General features: G+C 33.5%; 2 protein-coding genes across 3 annotated transcripts; one reads left to right on the top strand and one right to left on the bottom strand.

Moving 5' to 3' along the window:
* The first annotated feature begins 5481 nt into the window (after nucleotides 1-5481).
* Nucleotides 5482-8359, top strand: LOC120081472 (N-(5'-phosphoribosyl)anthranilate isomerase 1, chloroplastic-like). Of its 2 annotated transcripts, XM_039036360.2 has the most exons (6): nucleotides 5482-5835; nucleotides 5920-6066; nucleotides 6476-6541; nucleotides 6729-7093; nucleotides 7167-7330; nucleotides 8007-8359. In XM_039036360.2, exons 2-6 carry the CDS (start codon nucleotides 6057-6059, stop codon nucleotides 8230-8232), a joined length of 831 nt encoding a protein of 276 aa, XP_038892288.1. In that variant the 5' UTR covers nucleotides 5482-5835; nucleotides 5920-6056; the 3' UTR covers nucleotides 8233-8359. The 2 variants fall into 2 exon arrangements, with proteins under 2 accessions (XP_038892288.1, XP_090171887.1); XM_090315761.1 differs by lacking the exons at nucleotides 5482-5835; nucleotides 5920-6066 and adding an exon at nucleotides 6194-6308.
* Nucleotides 8360-9054: 695 nt separating this feature from the next.
* FAD8 (fatty acid desaturase 8) lies at nucleotides 9055-12006 on the bottom strand. The gene is made up of 8 exons (XM_039036359.2): nucleotides 10969-12006; nucleotides 10763-10852; nucleotides 10581-10647; nucleotides 10397-10489; nucleotides 10111-10296; nucleotides 9898-9978; nucleotides 9662-9799; nucleotides 9055-9562 (listed from the first exon to the last, which is right to left on the bottom strand). The coding sequence occupies exons 1-8, from the start codon at nucleotides 11481-11483 to the stop codon at nucleotides 9395-9397; spliced, it is 1338 nt and encodes a 445-aa protein (XP_038892287.1). The 5' UTR covers nucleotides 11484-12006; the 3' UTR covers nucleotides 9055-9394.
* Nucleotides 12007-15982: the final 3976 nt, after the last annotated feature.

Below are 15982 nucleotides of genomic sequence, written 5' to 3'. Positions count from 1 at the left end.
ATATGCATGTCCATCGAGGAAACACGATATGTTCTAGACATCAGTTCTGATTCTTTAAGAATACTCATTGCATAATTAGTTACAATGCTTGTGAATGCCATTGCATGTGTAGGTCGGACATAGATCCAACCTTATAGCCACTCACGGATATTCTCCAATAGCTTCATGATTGATAGTTCTCGTGCATCTTTCAACACTCCATTAAGGCATTCAACTATACTTGTCGTCATCTTGTCATACCTACAATGGTATTGATAAACCCTTGCCCCACCATTATAATTCAATCTTCTCAAGATAGGCCATCACCCCAGGATATTGATGGAGCTTAGCCCAAGACATATGAAACTCAAAAATTCTACAAGCTTTCACCGCTAGGTAGAAATGTGGGATTATGTCTTTGTTCTTAAATCTATCCATCAAACTGTTTCGAATATGGTATATACATAGAGCATGAAATGCATCAGGGAATATACTTGAGATAGCCTTTGCAATTGAGATGTGACGTCTGATATAATCACTAAATTTGGAATGTCTCCTACTAAAGCCTTCAAATGAGTTATGAACCAAGTCTATGATGTATCGTTCTCACCATCTACAATACTTAAGGCGACAAGATATATATTGTTATTGGCATCAATACACGTTGCTATTAACAACAAACCTTTTCTAACTCTCATACAAATGGGTCCCATCAACAACGATTATTTGACGGATGCAGTTCAAGAAACCCTTAATACATGGAACAAATGCCATGAAGACGTATTTAAAGTATTGTCAGTCCTCTACTTCAACCTCAAAGATCATACCTGGATTTGCAAGCTTAAGTGTCTCGCTATATGCCCTAACAATAGCATATGATCCTTCCGGTGACCCTCGTGCGAACACCAATCCATACTCTCTAGCGCGATAAGCCCGTCCGTAACTTATATTCACTCCAAAATCTCGTCGAACAACCTCAATTATATCCCTTGGGTGGTATGTTCAACCACCTTGTTCATATTTGGACTTGATTAAGTGTCCAATAACCCATTTTCTTTTGCTTTTTGATGATTACCCATTCTCTTGTCAAGAATATGTTCACTTGGATATTTCGTCACTTTGAAGGAATCACTTTCTTTTAGTTTATTTGCACTGACTCTCCACTTACATTCCTCCACTGAAACCATACAGTTAGCAAGCTCTTTGTTGACTTCTTTACACGATATTCGAAGTTCTTTGTTATTGCAAGTATTGATAATTTAACTGACAAGTCATATTTCGAAAAGAAAATCCGACCGACCTTTATATCCTCGTTCTTTAGACAATCATGAGGTATTGTGATGAGATTGTCATACGATGGGCCCTCTGATGGTCTGGGTATATCTAAAAATGGTTGGGCTGGAATTATGGAATGCATTTGAATCGAAGGCATCACCACTAATGGGATGAGAGTAGGTGGGTTGGAACATGAATGTAAGGTGTTGAAGAAGCTTGTGGTCCTGAAGATTGTCCATATTCATGGTCAGTATCGAACTATGGAGTACATATGGGTTCATTATTGTGACCAAACCAAGTTTCACTTCGATCATCCCCCCAAGTTACATGGCTCAATATGATCATCCAGTGAAGACATTGTGGGAATATTGCGTGTTAACATGGTTGCAAATCCAAAGTTTTGACTGGTTGGAATGGGTTGATTCGTTGGATTGTACTGCTAGTACTTATTCTCTATGTGTACTCCATGACCCTTCGCAAAGTGTAACTGATACAAATAACAACATCTAGGATGCATCACTACCTTGAAAGAAAAAAAACTAAGGTCTTCATTATCAATTATGTCAATCAGGGGAGCTGGGACCAATAAATTGTAACAACATTTGATGTATATCAAACATATTTAGTTCGATATTCAATCATTAGTGCATAATACTCACCAATTCACAAACCATTATATCATTTTTGACCTTCAGACCTTTCATATAACCTCCAACATAATTGTTACCAGACTGGTCTCATTCCCCACCAAATCGTACAAAGATGTGAAGTAGCGTCATTGATATGCAATCGGATTAGCAAATTTTAAGCAATATCCTATCAAATTTTAAGAAATCACCCAATAATTGTTAAAAGATTGTCTAACTGTTTATAAGTGTTTGCTTAGTACTGTATACATGATCGTGTATATATTACTAAACGATCGTTTAATATTATATAAACGATCGTTTACATTATACTAAACGATTTTTTTTATGTTATATAAGCGATCGTTTACATTATACTAAATGATCGTTTATATAATATTAAACGATTGTTTATATAATACTAAACGAGTGTTTATATTGTGATGAATGATCGTCTATATATTACTATATGGTCTTCGTTTAATACTAAACGACACTTATTATTAAAGAGAACAAGAAATATTTTAGAATATCACTTACATTCTCTTCGTTTCTAGATTTGACAAACGAATCATGCTCTATACCTAAAGCCACAATGAAATGAACAAAGATGAAAGCGATTGACAATGAGGATGTCAGACTGAAACACTGAAAGAACAATGGGAGGACTTCGTGGGGAGTTCGACAAAAAATACAAAACTAAGATTGATCTTCCATTCTTGATATCAATGTTATTCAATGCTTTGGTGGAATGTTGGTGTTGCATTGAATATGTGTTGAATGAATCGATGAAGAAATCATTAAAGAAAGAACACGAATATGGTGCGGTCTGAAGAGTTTTTTAAATTGAGGGTAAAATTGATATTTCATATGGGCAAAAAATAGTTATTGATAAGTTTTTAGGAAGAGGTCATTCATAGAGAAGTTTTTTGTTTTTTAGTTATTTTGTGAAACTTTCCCTTTCACTTGTGTTACCTATGTCTCTTTTGTTTTCTCTTCCAACGACAAAAAAATGAAAATTCAAAGTCATTCAAAACAAAAGATGCTTTAACGTTTTGCTTGTTTTATAAGCATGGTTAGAAAGAACGTGAAAACCGTATGAAAGTGAGTGGTCATTTAGTTAAAATAGAGTTGTATCGATAAAGATATGAAAAAAACAAAATTATCGTTTGAACAGGAAAATTGTGCGATCGCCAATATCAGCATACAAGATCGCTTACATCAGTATATGCCATCATTAACATCAGTGTAAGCGATCAATGACATCAGCGTAAGCGATCAATGACATCAGCGTAAGCGATCAATGCTATCGTGTACGCAATCGCTTACATCAGCATACGTGATCGCTCAGTTTTCGTTTTGAATTTTTTTTTTTTTTGGTCATATCTTAGTCGATATAACTCCGTTTTTGCTAAATAGTCACTTGTTTTCATATGGTTTTTCATGTTCTTTCCAACCATGCATGTAAACTGAATAAAACTTAAAAAAACTTTGACTTTATTACTCCAAAAGTAAATATTATCTAAGTTTAAATGTTATAGTGTCATTTATATTCATTATTATTTAGAATTTTTCTCAATTTACAAGCTTAACAGAAACAACATGAAAAAAACGTATGAAAACAAGTGGTTATTTAGCTAAAACGAAGTTGTATCGATAAAGATATGACAAAAATAAAATTATTGTGCATGCAGAGAAGGTCGCGATTGCTGATGTCATGGTGGGCAATCGCATACATCACGGTGGGTAATTGCTGAAGTCATGGTAGGCGATCGCTTACATCAAGGAGCGCGATCATTTTGCATTTTTTTTTTCTTTTTTGTGTGCTATCTTTGTCAATTCAACTCCGTTTGAGCTAAATGACCACTTTTCATACATTTTTTCATCTTATTTCTGATTATGTTTATAAATTGATAAAAATGCTAAAAAATAATGAATATAAATGGAACTATGACATTTAAACTTAGATAAAATTTACTTTTGGAGAAATAAAGTCAAATATTATTTAAGTTTTTATTCCGTTTACGTACATGGTTGGAAAGAATACAAAAAAATGTATGAAATGAATGGTCATTTAGTAAAAACAAAGTTGTATCAACAAAAGTATGATAAAAAAAAAAAAACTAAGCCACCACGTATGTTGATGTAAATGATCACGTACGTTGATGTTAGCGATCGCATATATTGATGTAAGAAATCACATACAATGATGTCAGCAGTCGCACATTTTTTCTGCACAAACAATAACTTGTTTTGTCATATCTTTGTCGATACTCCAATTTAACTAAATGGCCACTTATTTTCATGCGATTTTTCGCGTTCTTTCTAACCATGCTTATAAAGTAAGCAAAATGTTAAAGAATATTTAGTTTTTAATGACCTTGAATTTTTGTTTTTTCGTTGTTAAGGGAAGAGCAAAAGAGATAACAAATGAAGAGATCATTTAACATTAGTGGTATTTTCCATGCCAAAAGGGCCAATAACAAATAAGTTTTTAGAAAGAGGTTCGTCGCAAAAAAGTTTTTGTTTTTTAGATCATTTTGTACAATTTTCCAACCAAAATGGTGTTTTAACCAATATCTATTTACTAATTTAAATATTATTTTTAATATTTTTATAAATATTTATTGACATCAACATTTTATCGATATTTTAGATATTATTGTAAGATTGAAATCTCAACATTTCTATCAACATGGATAATCAGTGATTTCAAAACTCTCTCTAAAAAGAATGGTAAAAGATAACCCTTTTTAAGTTTCACTTTTCAAACTAACATATTTTTTAAAATTCGTTAAACTAGGTTTTTTCTCTATCCCTCTCAATCAAGATTGACCACCGAAGTTTAGTTAACAAATTAATTTTTGTTCATCTTATATTCAAACAATTGATTCCAAGATTCATATAATTTTTTCAAATCTTACCTAACCTTTTTTATCTTTCCAAAATTTAAAAATTACACTACTAGAGATTGTACAAATTGGAGAAATTTAAAAAATAAAAAAATTGATAAATCCATTTAGATAACTGGTAAATTAATTTTGAAAATTTGTGGAAACATAAATTGGACTTAAGATTTGAAAGATAGGATAAGATTTGGGAAAGATTATATGAGAAAATTTGGAAAGAGATAAGAGTTGATATAAGATTTGGAAATATTATATAATGTGAAATTATGTGGACTTCGGTGTTCATCTCGTAGAAAATAACATGAAATTTTATATAATTGGGCTTTCTCGATGAGATCTCGGACATGATTAACATTGAAATTCTATATATTTAGATTTTCTCATTAAAATCTTGAGCAGAATTAACACTAAGAATCCATGTATTTTCCAAATCTCTTAATTTTTCACAAAAATTGATCTTTTCCAAAATTTAAAAATATAAGTGTAATCATTTAAAATTCATTTGGAAAATTTATTTTGATAATTGGTAAATCTATCTAAAAAATTGGAAATTCAGATAATTGTGAAAATAAAAATTGGGTAAACGATTTAAAAAAAAATGTAAGATTTGATATAAAATTTGATAAAGATAAGAGAAAATTTGAAAATATATCTATATGATTTGAAAATATTATACAATATTTTTAAAAAGTAATATAATATTTAAAAGGTAATAAAATTTCAATTTAATACTAGGTGAAATTTCTTGGAGAAAGTCCATAATAATGGATAGGATGAAAAAGTTAATTTTTTAAATCTCAGTAATCGATCTTTGATCGAAATGACCGAAACAAAATTGTGTTTTCAAAAAGTCTGATGGAGAAAAATGAAGCTTAAAAAGGTTTATTTTTTACCATTTTCCCTAAAGAAAAAAGTGTGCTGTCGGTAATATTGTTTTTGTGTTTGGTGTTAAATGAATGTAATTAAAAATATTTGAAATGAGGCGTCAGCTGACCAAGAATAGGAGAATAGCTCCGTGCTGCAAAATGGGTTTGCCTGAAAATCAGGTAACTTTTTCACCTCATCAAGAATCCATTTCACTAATTTTAACGAGGGTTGTTCAAAATTCAATTGCCAATTTTGTTTTTCAGTTTACCCATTGAAGGATAATTTAATCGGAAAAACAAGCCAAGAATTTTGAACAAAATTTGTTCCTCATTAGCAATTCAACTTCATCTGAAACAATTTGTGATCAGAAATAAGAATCTAAAGAAAAGAGGGCAGAAAAATGATTGCAGGTATGATTCTACAATTTTATTCGAGACTGTTTGATATTTTCCCCTTCATTTCCCTGTATGCCCACCAACTGTTCGACGAATTTCCTAAATGATTTGCATTGCCATCTCACTGCTTCTCCGCCGCTTTAGTTATCCCCCCATGGCGGTCTTATAAGGGTTCATATTTAATTCATTACTATCAAATGGAGTTGAAAACAAAAATGCATGCCTATTAATGATTTTCCCAGATAAACAAAAGCATGGTGTGGAGCTGTTTTCTTTCTTTTTGTTTTAGTTATGTTCTTTGCTTTTCAAAAGTGAACTATTTGATTCTTTGATCATGGGATTTCCCACCATTTTTTTCCATAAACAATTTTCCTTTCCTTATAGTGTAAAACCCTGATATCATAATCTCTTTCCACGATTCCAGGCTTAACTAATGGAAGCTGCTTTTGGCCAAAAGTTGTACATGTGCGTGGAAGGCACCAGTTTCATGGTATTACTTTGCTCCATTTATCTATTTCAGTAATTCAACGTCTGAAGGTCCCAATAGGATAAGCGTAATATGACAACGTTCACTCATATCGGAATCACTGTTCTGCCTTGTACTTGGTCTTTTCGACATTGCTTTTATGGATGTTGAAGAATGTTTTACTTTCGGTCATAGCCTTCTTTCTTTGTAGGTTTGAATAGGGACAGTTCATACATTGAGAGAAACTGGCCCTGCCAAAGGAAAAAGATTACTTGTGGCATTTCTGAACTAGAGAATGTATATTCAAGCCTTGAACATCATAGAAAGGACAAGATTCTTGTTAAGATGTGCGGTATTGCATCGGCGAGAGATGCTGCTATGGCAGCAGAATCTGGTGCTGATTTCATTGGGATGATTATTTGGCCAAACTCAAAACGTTCTGTTTCACTTTCAGTTGCCAAGGAGATATCCAGAATTGCTAGACAAAATGGTGCACAGCCAGTTGGAGTGTTTGTTGATGACGATGTTGAAACAATATCACGAGCCGCTGATACATGTGACCTTGAACTTGTGCAGGTACATCTTTTTGTTGTTCTCATCACCTTGTCCACAAAAATAACTTTCATACTTTAAATTTGGATTCTCACAGCTTCATGGAGACAGTTCACGGGCAGCATTGCCATTTCTAGTCAAAGATTATAGAATTATTTATGTTCTGAATGCAAATGAAGATGGAAGTCTTCTAAATGAGATCTCCACCGAGGACTGTTCTTTGGTCGATTGGGTTCTTGTTGACAGTGCCAAAGGTGGCAGGTACATCACAATTCCCTCTCAATATGCTGGTTTTGGTTGGGTATCTAGTACAATGCCTTTGAATTGGTGTACAATGCTTATTTATTTAGGTTACTTTTCCTTCTTTTGAGTTTAATAACATGTGGGTTTAGAGATTTAAACTTTTGATATTTTGATCAATAATATATGTCTTAATCAATTAATTTACATTTTAATTGGCCTAAATTTTATTATAATCTCGAGTTTTTAATGTTTGTTTTGTTTGTCATTACGCATTAAAATGTTTGGGTTAGTTCTTGGGGATAAATTTTCCACACAAGTTTGCATAGTCCCATATAAGACAAACAACAAAATGTTTCAAAAAAATGAAAATAATAAATAACAAAAACTATGAACGAGGGTAATCAAATTTTATGCCATGTTGAAAACTAAATTATAATATTTGAAAATACAACCAAAACAAAACAAGCTACAAATGACAGCGAGACCAAAATAAACAAGGTAGAGACTCCTATTTCCACAAACCGACTACATAAGCTACTGAAATTAATTCTACGTGTTTGTGTTGTATTAGCTAGAAATCCATATCAAACCTTGAAAAAAAGTGTTGATTTTGACTACGTAGCAGCAGCCATTAAGCTTTTCTTCTTCCTGTATGTGATATGGGATAATTTAATTATTTTTGTGTTGGATGCAGTGGGAAGGGATTCAACTGGGCCCAGTTTGAGGTACCAATAATTAGAAGCAAACAAGGCTGGCTCTTGGCTGGAGGCATCAATCCAGAAAACGTGTCTGAAGCCTTATCTATTCTCAAGCCTCAAGGGGTTGATGTTAGCAGTGGAATCTGTGGCTCAGATGGGATACAGAAGGATCTTATTCGAATCAAGTCTTTTTTGAAGGTTGTTCATTCAGTTAACTATTGATCTAGAAAGTTGAGTATCCAAAAGTATCCAATTTTCTTAACTAATCCCAGAGAAAGAATACTGATTTTGTTTCATGTGGAACTGTTGAGTAATTTAGTCTTATAACAATCATTTTGTCTAACCACAGGCCAACTCTATTTTGCTTTCTTTATTTCATTCGACATGGCTAATAATCCATTCCCTTTTGTTTCCATTTAATAATATGACATCAAAATTTGGGGATTTCCTTCTTGAGTTGTATTTAAATCCAAATATGATGTAATACTCTAAAAAAAATTGTGATGATCCCATGTTTCACATCCAATGACAGACAATCACCCATTTAAACATAAATGGTTTAAATACCTTTTGATTTTTGGTTCATTTTAGTCCATATACTTTAAAAAAGTGATCATTTTAGTTATTTTATTTTCATTTTTTAAATGTGGGCATACATTTTAATTATAAGATTTCATTTTCATAAGATTTATTAAAAATTTTGCAAATAGAAACTAAAATGGACACTTTTTAAAAGTACATATAAACTAAACATGTACAATAGATATTTTAAAAGTTAAAGATATGGAGTCAAAATAGTATCTAAATCAACATTTAAGTATCAATTATCAGTATTATACCCTTAAATACAACTTAAAAAGTTGCATTTAAATACTCTTCTTAATTTATGATGCACTATTTTGAAAACAATTGCCATAACATTCCATTTAGTTGATTTTCTGCTTCTACTTGAGGAGGTAGCATTTACTTGGTATTTCAAAACCACATCACAGACCTCGCCATTTCAGTGATTAAGAAATTGCCCATCCATTTTAACAAAGCCTATTGGGACTTGAACTTGGGGAGGAGCCCAAATTTTAGAACAATTACAAAAATAAATAGACTCCTCCCATATAAATTGATAGCATTGTGGTTCACTAATGGTTTATTAAACATACTTCAAGCAAAAATCAATGCCAAATTTTTCTTTCATGTGGCTATAATAATAATATGCAACTCTAATACCCTAAAAGCATGAATACTATCGTCATGAACAGCTTCTCCCTTGAAGTTTTCTCGGCAGTTGATCATATTTTAAACTTGAATGGCTCACAAGCTATTCGCAAAGAATTTTGGTGTATACTAGTTGAAAGACAATGAGCAGATATTGGTCCTGTTGATTTGATCAAGACAGGTCGGGGTCGGTCTGATAATATACGATGTCCCCAGAATCGCTCACAAAGTGATCTTTTCTCAGGCTTTTTACAAGAACTCCCAATAAGTGAAATGGGAGAGGCCAAGATTTCTCTGGTTCTCGATAATACTTCCCGAGCACCGGCTTTGTTGCCTCGGTCTAAGACGATAAGATTGCAGTTGTTAGCGATGAGAATTTCAAATCTACAGAACAAAGATAAGTTTGAACTTTAGATGCAGGGCTGAGAAGGATACTCACTGCTTCTATTAAGTGATAGTGTGGGATCTGAGGGAAGAGATGGTGAATGACATGAGTTCCAATGTCATGATGGATGTTGTTGATCCATCCGTAATCGCGATCGAGAGTCGTTAATCCACCTCTTAGGTAACTCCATTCCTGTTTGATCATCAAAAAATTGTGTCAAACACATCACTTTATGGTGTGTTGTTCTTGAAATTCCACACCAAACACTTGGAAAGATTTGATTGGCATACCTCTCCACGATACCAAGGAAGTTTATCTTCGTGACCGTGATGATGCAAGTACGTGACCGCGTCCAGCCACATGACAAACATCTACATAAGGAAAACATTCAGAGCAGTGCACCAAAGAACGATGGTACTGAAAAAAGAAGTTAATCGAGCATAGCAGTCGGACGAAAAACTAAGAAGTAATCAGCGTGAATTCGTCATCAAAGCCAAACTCACCAGGTAAGGAATGCCATAGAGTTTGAGGATTTGGAGGGGACCCATCACTACAGATAGACATCCAAGCAGCGCAAGCATTGCAGTCCAACAAGCAGTGGATGTAATGATATCGTTTCGCTCACTTGGTACGAACAAATCGCTGTTAGGGTCGAAATGAGAGCCCTTCTTTCCAGGACTTCTACTCCACTGTAATATCACCAACATGATTCATTAGAATCCATAAAAAAAATTGGCATAACATTGAAGATTCATACAGAAGGATGACGAAAGAACGGAGTGCACTAACCAGATACACAGGGTATGCAAGCATGGGGAATGGCAGAGTGAACCTTAGTGTTCTTGTTGCTTTATCCAAACTCCTATAAATCTTCTCAGACAACTGCAAAACAGACATGAACATATTGCTATTGAATGAGACTCAACAAAATGATCATTTCTCTGTTTCGGAAGGGAAAGAACAAAGAACTTACAGGATGCCATGATTCATCATTTTCCACATGGCCGTGATTCTGGTGATGAGTTCTATGGCTAATTCTCCTGAGTTTAAGAAACAACATGATATAAAACTACAGTATATATTGTCATAGAAAGTAAAAGCTACAGAGAAGAATAATTGACCAAACAAGATTCAGAAAGACAATCAGAAACTAACCATCCATGATATGGAACTAGGATTGAAGAATGAAGAATATGGCCAACAACACTATTCAATTTTGGGTCATTAGAGAAACTTCCATGGCCACTGCACATTCACCAACCAAATCAAAAAAACCATTAAGCAAACACAAATCAGGCAAAGGAATTCCAAGACAAAAAGCAGGTAAAGATATTCAATGGCTTCAACAGAGAGAGAATTACCAATCATGACCAAGAACAAAAAGAGCCCAAAACATTGTTCCTTGAGCAAACCAGTAAAGAGGCCAAACAACCCAATTGTTGAAGTAAGCAGCAACAGCAGCCAATCCAAACACCACAACTACATCCCTCACAACATAGCTCATTGATTTCCAAGGATCCTTAACCCAACAATGCTTCGGAATGGCAGCCCGAATATCGGCCAGCCGAAACGGCGGAGCAGCAGCCGGGTCGAAATCCCCCTCATCCTCAACCCCATTAATCCCATCAACTCTCTCCTTCTCATTATCCTCATCAATAGAAGCAACTCTCACAGGAGCACTCACATTCAATGCCCAACTCTTCCCTCTAGTAGAAAGTCCCAAAGAAGACCGAAGAACATGAGCTTTAGAGGCCAACAATGGCTGCCTAATCTCAGAAACCATAAAAGTTTTAGAAGCAATCCCGTTCCTAGATGGCTGAGGATAGATCCTAGGGAGTGGTTTAACACCACATTCAGATAAAACCCACCTCGCCATTAGAAACCCAGATGAGAAAAAACAAGTAGCCTCAAGTTTCCAAGGCTCTAACAGCTTAAGATAAAGAAAAAGAAAATATGGGTAATAAACAAAACCCTAAAATAAAAGGAAATCAGAAGCAGATATGAGATAACACAGCCAGAAATCTCCTCATTCACTTACAACCATAAAACCCAACTTGTGTTTCTTGTTGATTGTCCTCTAACTTGGCACCCTCTCTCTTTTTCTGTCTATTTATAATCCACCATTCATAACAATGACTGTTCCTCCGTCTACACAGTCTATAGAGCAACTTTTTAGACGCTTGTTGGATATTCCAAGAAAATGGGTAGGGTTCAGATTTCATAATTCGCCATACCCACTTATAAAACTTGAAATAAACACCAAAATTAAGTGAAATTGGAGGAAATCAACGAAGGGAGAAGGAAGGTGACGTGGTCAAATCGAAGACGTAGAAAGTGGGAATTTAGAATTCTAAAAAAAATTCGCATGTTTTTGTGATTTGTAGTCTGAGGTCAATTTTCACATCGTTGAATTTGGAATTATGATCTTTTTTGCTTGAACACGTCTAGGCAATTTAGTTTTGAATTTGATTGACTCTGCTCAAAGGGAAGATTCCCTTTTGTCCGACCACTCCTCTAATCTCCTTATCATTATTATTATTTTTTTAAAGGCTCTAATCTCCTCATTAATGATAGGTTTAGGATTGATTAATTTAATGAGTCCTAAGATTAGTACATTTACGTGCAATTTCGTTTAGTTTTTGTGCCTTGTTTCTTTGAAAAAGACAATTTTGCTAGTTTGGATCATGACAACTTTCTTAGATTTATTAATAAATTTTGTCGATACAAGATTCTCATAACAGTGTTTTAAGTCTGCACGTGAACTTACAAGATAGAATCCTCCATACCTATATGGTATTCAGCTCGACGCACTTTAAAAATTTAGTTAATAACGGATCTAATTGGTGTCAAGATGAGTGATATTGCATATCTAATGGAGTGAATGTTGAGGTTGATGCCTTAAATCTTGTAGTTTGTAAACTATATATGAATTATTTATTTAATAAAATAAGATGTTATTTTATTCAAAATTTAGATTACATTAACTTGATTCAATAAACTAAAATACAAGGTTACTTAAACATGTATGTGGTCGACATACAAGTGGATCACGTCTAAGTAATAACCTAAATAGTCTGTAGTATATAGATAACATTAGGTGTCTTATTCGGGTGACACTACAGATATAGCTCACTTTGTAAATATTACAAGAGTTGTAAAGTAATACCAACTGTGTGATCCTAATCTTTCATGTGGAGACATACAAGTGGGGTATCTTTACAGAGAGTTTGTATAAGATCGGACCGCGAAATGATTAATTTCTCTTTCTAACACCGTTAATTAAAGAGATGAACATTTCATAGGATGTCCACAGGTGACCCGACCTCAATCTTGAGTGAGCTCTTGTCTATGAGGGCAGTCCTTTGATGTAAGAATGACCAGTATCACCGACTCAATATGCTTACCATTTTGGAGATTTGTCCGAGGAGAGAGCTGGGAACATAGCTACACAAGATGGAATTCACTCATTCTCATCTTTAGGGTAAGTAGATGAATTTCTCTATAAGGGTGCTATTTTCGGGTCACAATGAGACCCCACCCACCCAATGGCCCAAGAGAGATTTAGTTTATAGTTGGACTATAAGTTGATTGTTCTTTAGAGGGATTAGTGGTACTCAAGGAGTTAGATATAATAACGAGCAATTCGTGAATAGGGTTGGCAAAATGCTCTACGGGGTCGAGTCTCCGGAGACCCACCCCAACCCAGGTTTGACTAGGGATGGGATTAAATCGGGGACGGGGCGGGGATAAAGAGGGTATCCCTACCCCAATTAGGTATATATATATATATATATATATATATATATATATATATATATATATATATATATATTAGGTATTTAACTTTTTACCTTTCTAGTTTTTAATTTAGCCCAATCTAAGCCCAACTAAAGTGTCCAAGCCCAAACCAAATATATTTTTAGGATTTTTTTTTAAAAAAATAAGTCCCCATGGGAAACAAAAGGGAAAATGGGGAATGGGTCCTACATGGATTTGTTTCCCGACGGAAAATCCGCGCCCCGATCCCCGCCTTCAGATGACGGGGATGGGATAAAATCCCCAAATGGAGATGGGGACGAGGAACCCTCCTCTGTCCCGGCCCGGCCCGGCCCCGTCGCCAATCCTATTCATAAAGTGTTGACGTTAGATTAGTTATATCCGTGGATACAAAATATATTTATACCATGCGAAGAATGTAGTTATAGGTCTTTAGTTGAGTGACATGCTGTAATGAATGTTGGTTAATTTAATTAAAGAGTTTAATTAATTAATTAATCTCATATCATTGCAATTTCTAATCTATAGATTCATTAGGTCCCCTTACTAGGATAAAACAAGAATCATTTGGGTTAATTTGAATTGTTCAAATTAAATAGGAAAATTAATTGTATGAGTTACAATTAATATAATGTATGTGGATACATTATAATATAAAATTAATTTTGAATTATATTCAAATTTATACTTTATTATATGAGAGAGATTAATTTTGAATAATATTTAAATATTCTTTATATGAATGAGATTTATATAAAACTATAAGATAATATGAAAGAGATTCATATTAAAACTATACTTATGTGAGAGGATGTTGTTTGAATATGATTCCAATTAAATTAAATATATTATAATTAATTATTAAATTAATATTCATTTAATTATATATTAAATTTAATTTAATATATATTAAATAAATTTATTAAAAATAACTCCCATGGAAGTTTTGTGTGAGTTAGTGGAGGGCAATTGAAACTCTCTCTCCAACCAAACTCCCTTTCTTAATATCAAGTTATTGAGAGTTTTTTCAAAGTGATATTGGACCAATTTTTTTTTTCTTTTTTGGAGAAGTCCTCTATAATTGTTTTCTCTCTATAATGAAATGAAAAATCTCTTTCTCGCTCTATACATTTTTACAGAAACATTGTTCTATAAATCTCTTCCTTTCTAAAGATTCCCACAAACCATGATTCTTGTCTAAAGAATAATAAGGTAACAAGAAAGACCCGTTGATAGTATCTTGGTGTTTGCTTGTGACTGTTCATAGTTGTACGCAAGGTAAATCTTCTCATCCCTGTAAGAACATGTTGTTTATGGAATGTTTTTCCTTTGTTTGTTTTTTCTCTATTTTTCATATGTTCCAAAATGAATTCAAAGGCATACGGGTTGATGCACTTCAGCTGAGAAATTCGATTACTTCAATGAAGTATCTCTTTATTTATATGATTGAATGGTTTGATACCGCGATGGAGTTTTTACACAAGCATCATCTGTGTGAGGGGGATCAGCAGGGTCAGTTGCACGATAGGACACTTTTTCGAAGTTTCACTATCTCTTTTTTTTAGGGTTAGGTTTCTCTTTTGCTCGAGAGCCCTGGACTTCCACCTTTTAGCGCTCACGCTCTCGTATGTCGTGGATTGGGTTGAATGACTTTTGTCTTAATTCACCCCATAACAAATTCTCTTTTGTAAGTTCATTTTTGTCCCCACACCTTTAACACTTTACCTTCTAGGTTGGATTTGAATTTCTAAACCTTTAAATAAATGATATAGTATTTTAGAAAAAAAAAAAATGGATGCATCATTTTTTTTTTGTTGTTTTGTTTACTCAATTTTTCAACAACAATTTACCATTTCCTTTTTTTCAAATATTTTTCTTTTTTTTCTGTTGAGTAGTTAATGTGAATAGTTGCAAAAAAGATGGGTGCAGCTCAATATTCACCCAAGTATTACTTATATCTTAAGATCCTATTAATATTTAATAGTCATTTGATTTTTTAAAATTAAGATAATGAACACTATCTTCACCTCTAAATTTTTTTACTGTGTAATTTACTTTTGTTAGGTTGTATGTCCTAAAACTCGCAGTTGGTAAAGTTAAACATATTCTATAATCAATAAAGATGTTATTCAACATTTCTTCAATAAAGTTGTTATTGAGTCAATAAATTGCATTTGTAAAGCCTAAATCCACTAAACTAAATCCAAGACTATTATTAGAATATTTAAACTTTATGTAGAGACATAAAGATGGATCAAGTTCGAGTAAATAGCCAAAACGGTCTATAATATATAAATAGGGTTGGGTGTCTTATTCTAGTAACACTATCGGATGCAACCTACTATGTAGTTGTTACAATTTAGTGTGAAGGTGCTACAAACGAAGTTATCCTGATTCATTCATGTATTGACATGAGGAGTAGGGGCATCCTATGCAATAAGTTTGTGTAAGATCGGACCAAGAAATAAGTCACTCTACCAAAAAATAAGTCACTCTTACTTTATAACATTGTTTACTATTTAAGACTGACTATTGCGTTTGGATGACCTAGGTAACTCGATCTTAATTCTGAGCTAACTATGAATTCCTATTTATTTA

Source organism: Benincasa hispida, chromosome 7 (genome assembly GCF_027475165.1).
Source record: "Benincasa hispida cultivar pf3 chromosome 7, pf3_genome.v1.1, whole genome shotgun sequence".
In the NCBI taxonomy this organism is placed as follows: Eukaryota; Viridiplantae; Streptophyta; class Magnoliopsida; order Cucurbitales; family Cucurbitaceae; genus Benincasa; species Benincasa hispida.
This window is presented reverse-complemented; position numbering and strand designations above follow the sequence as displayed.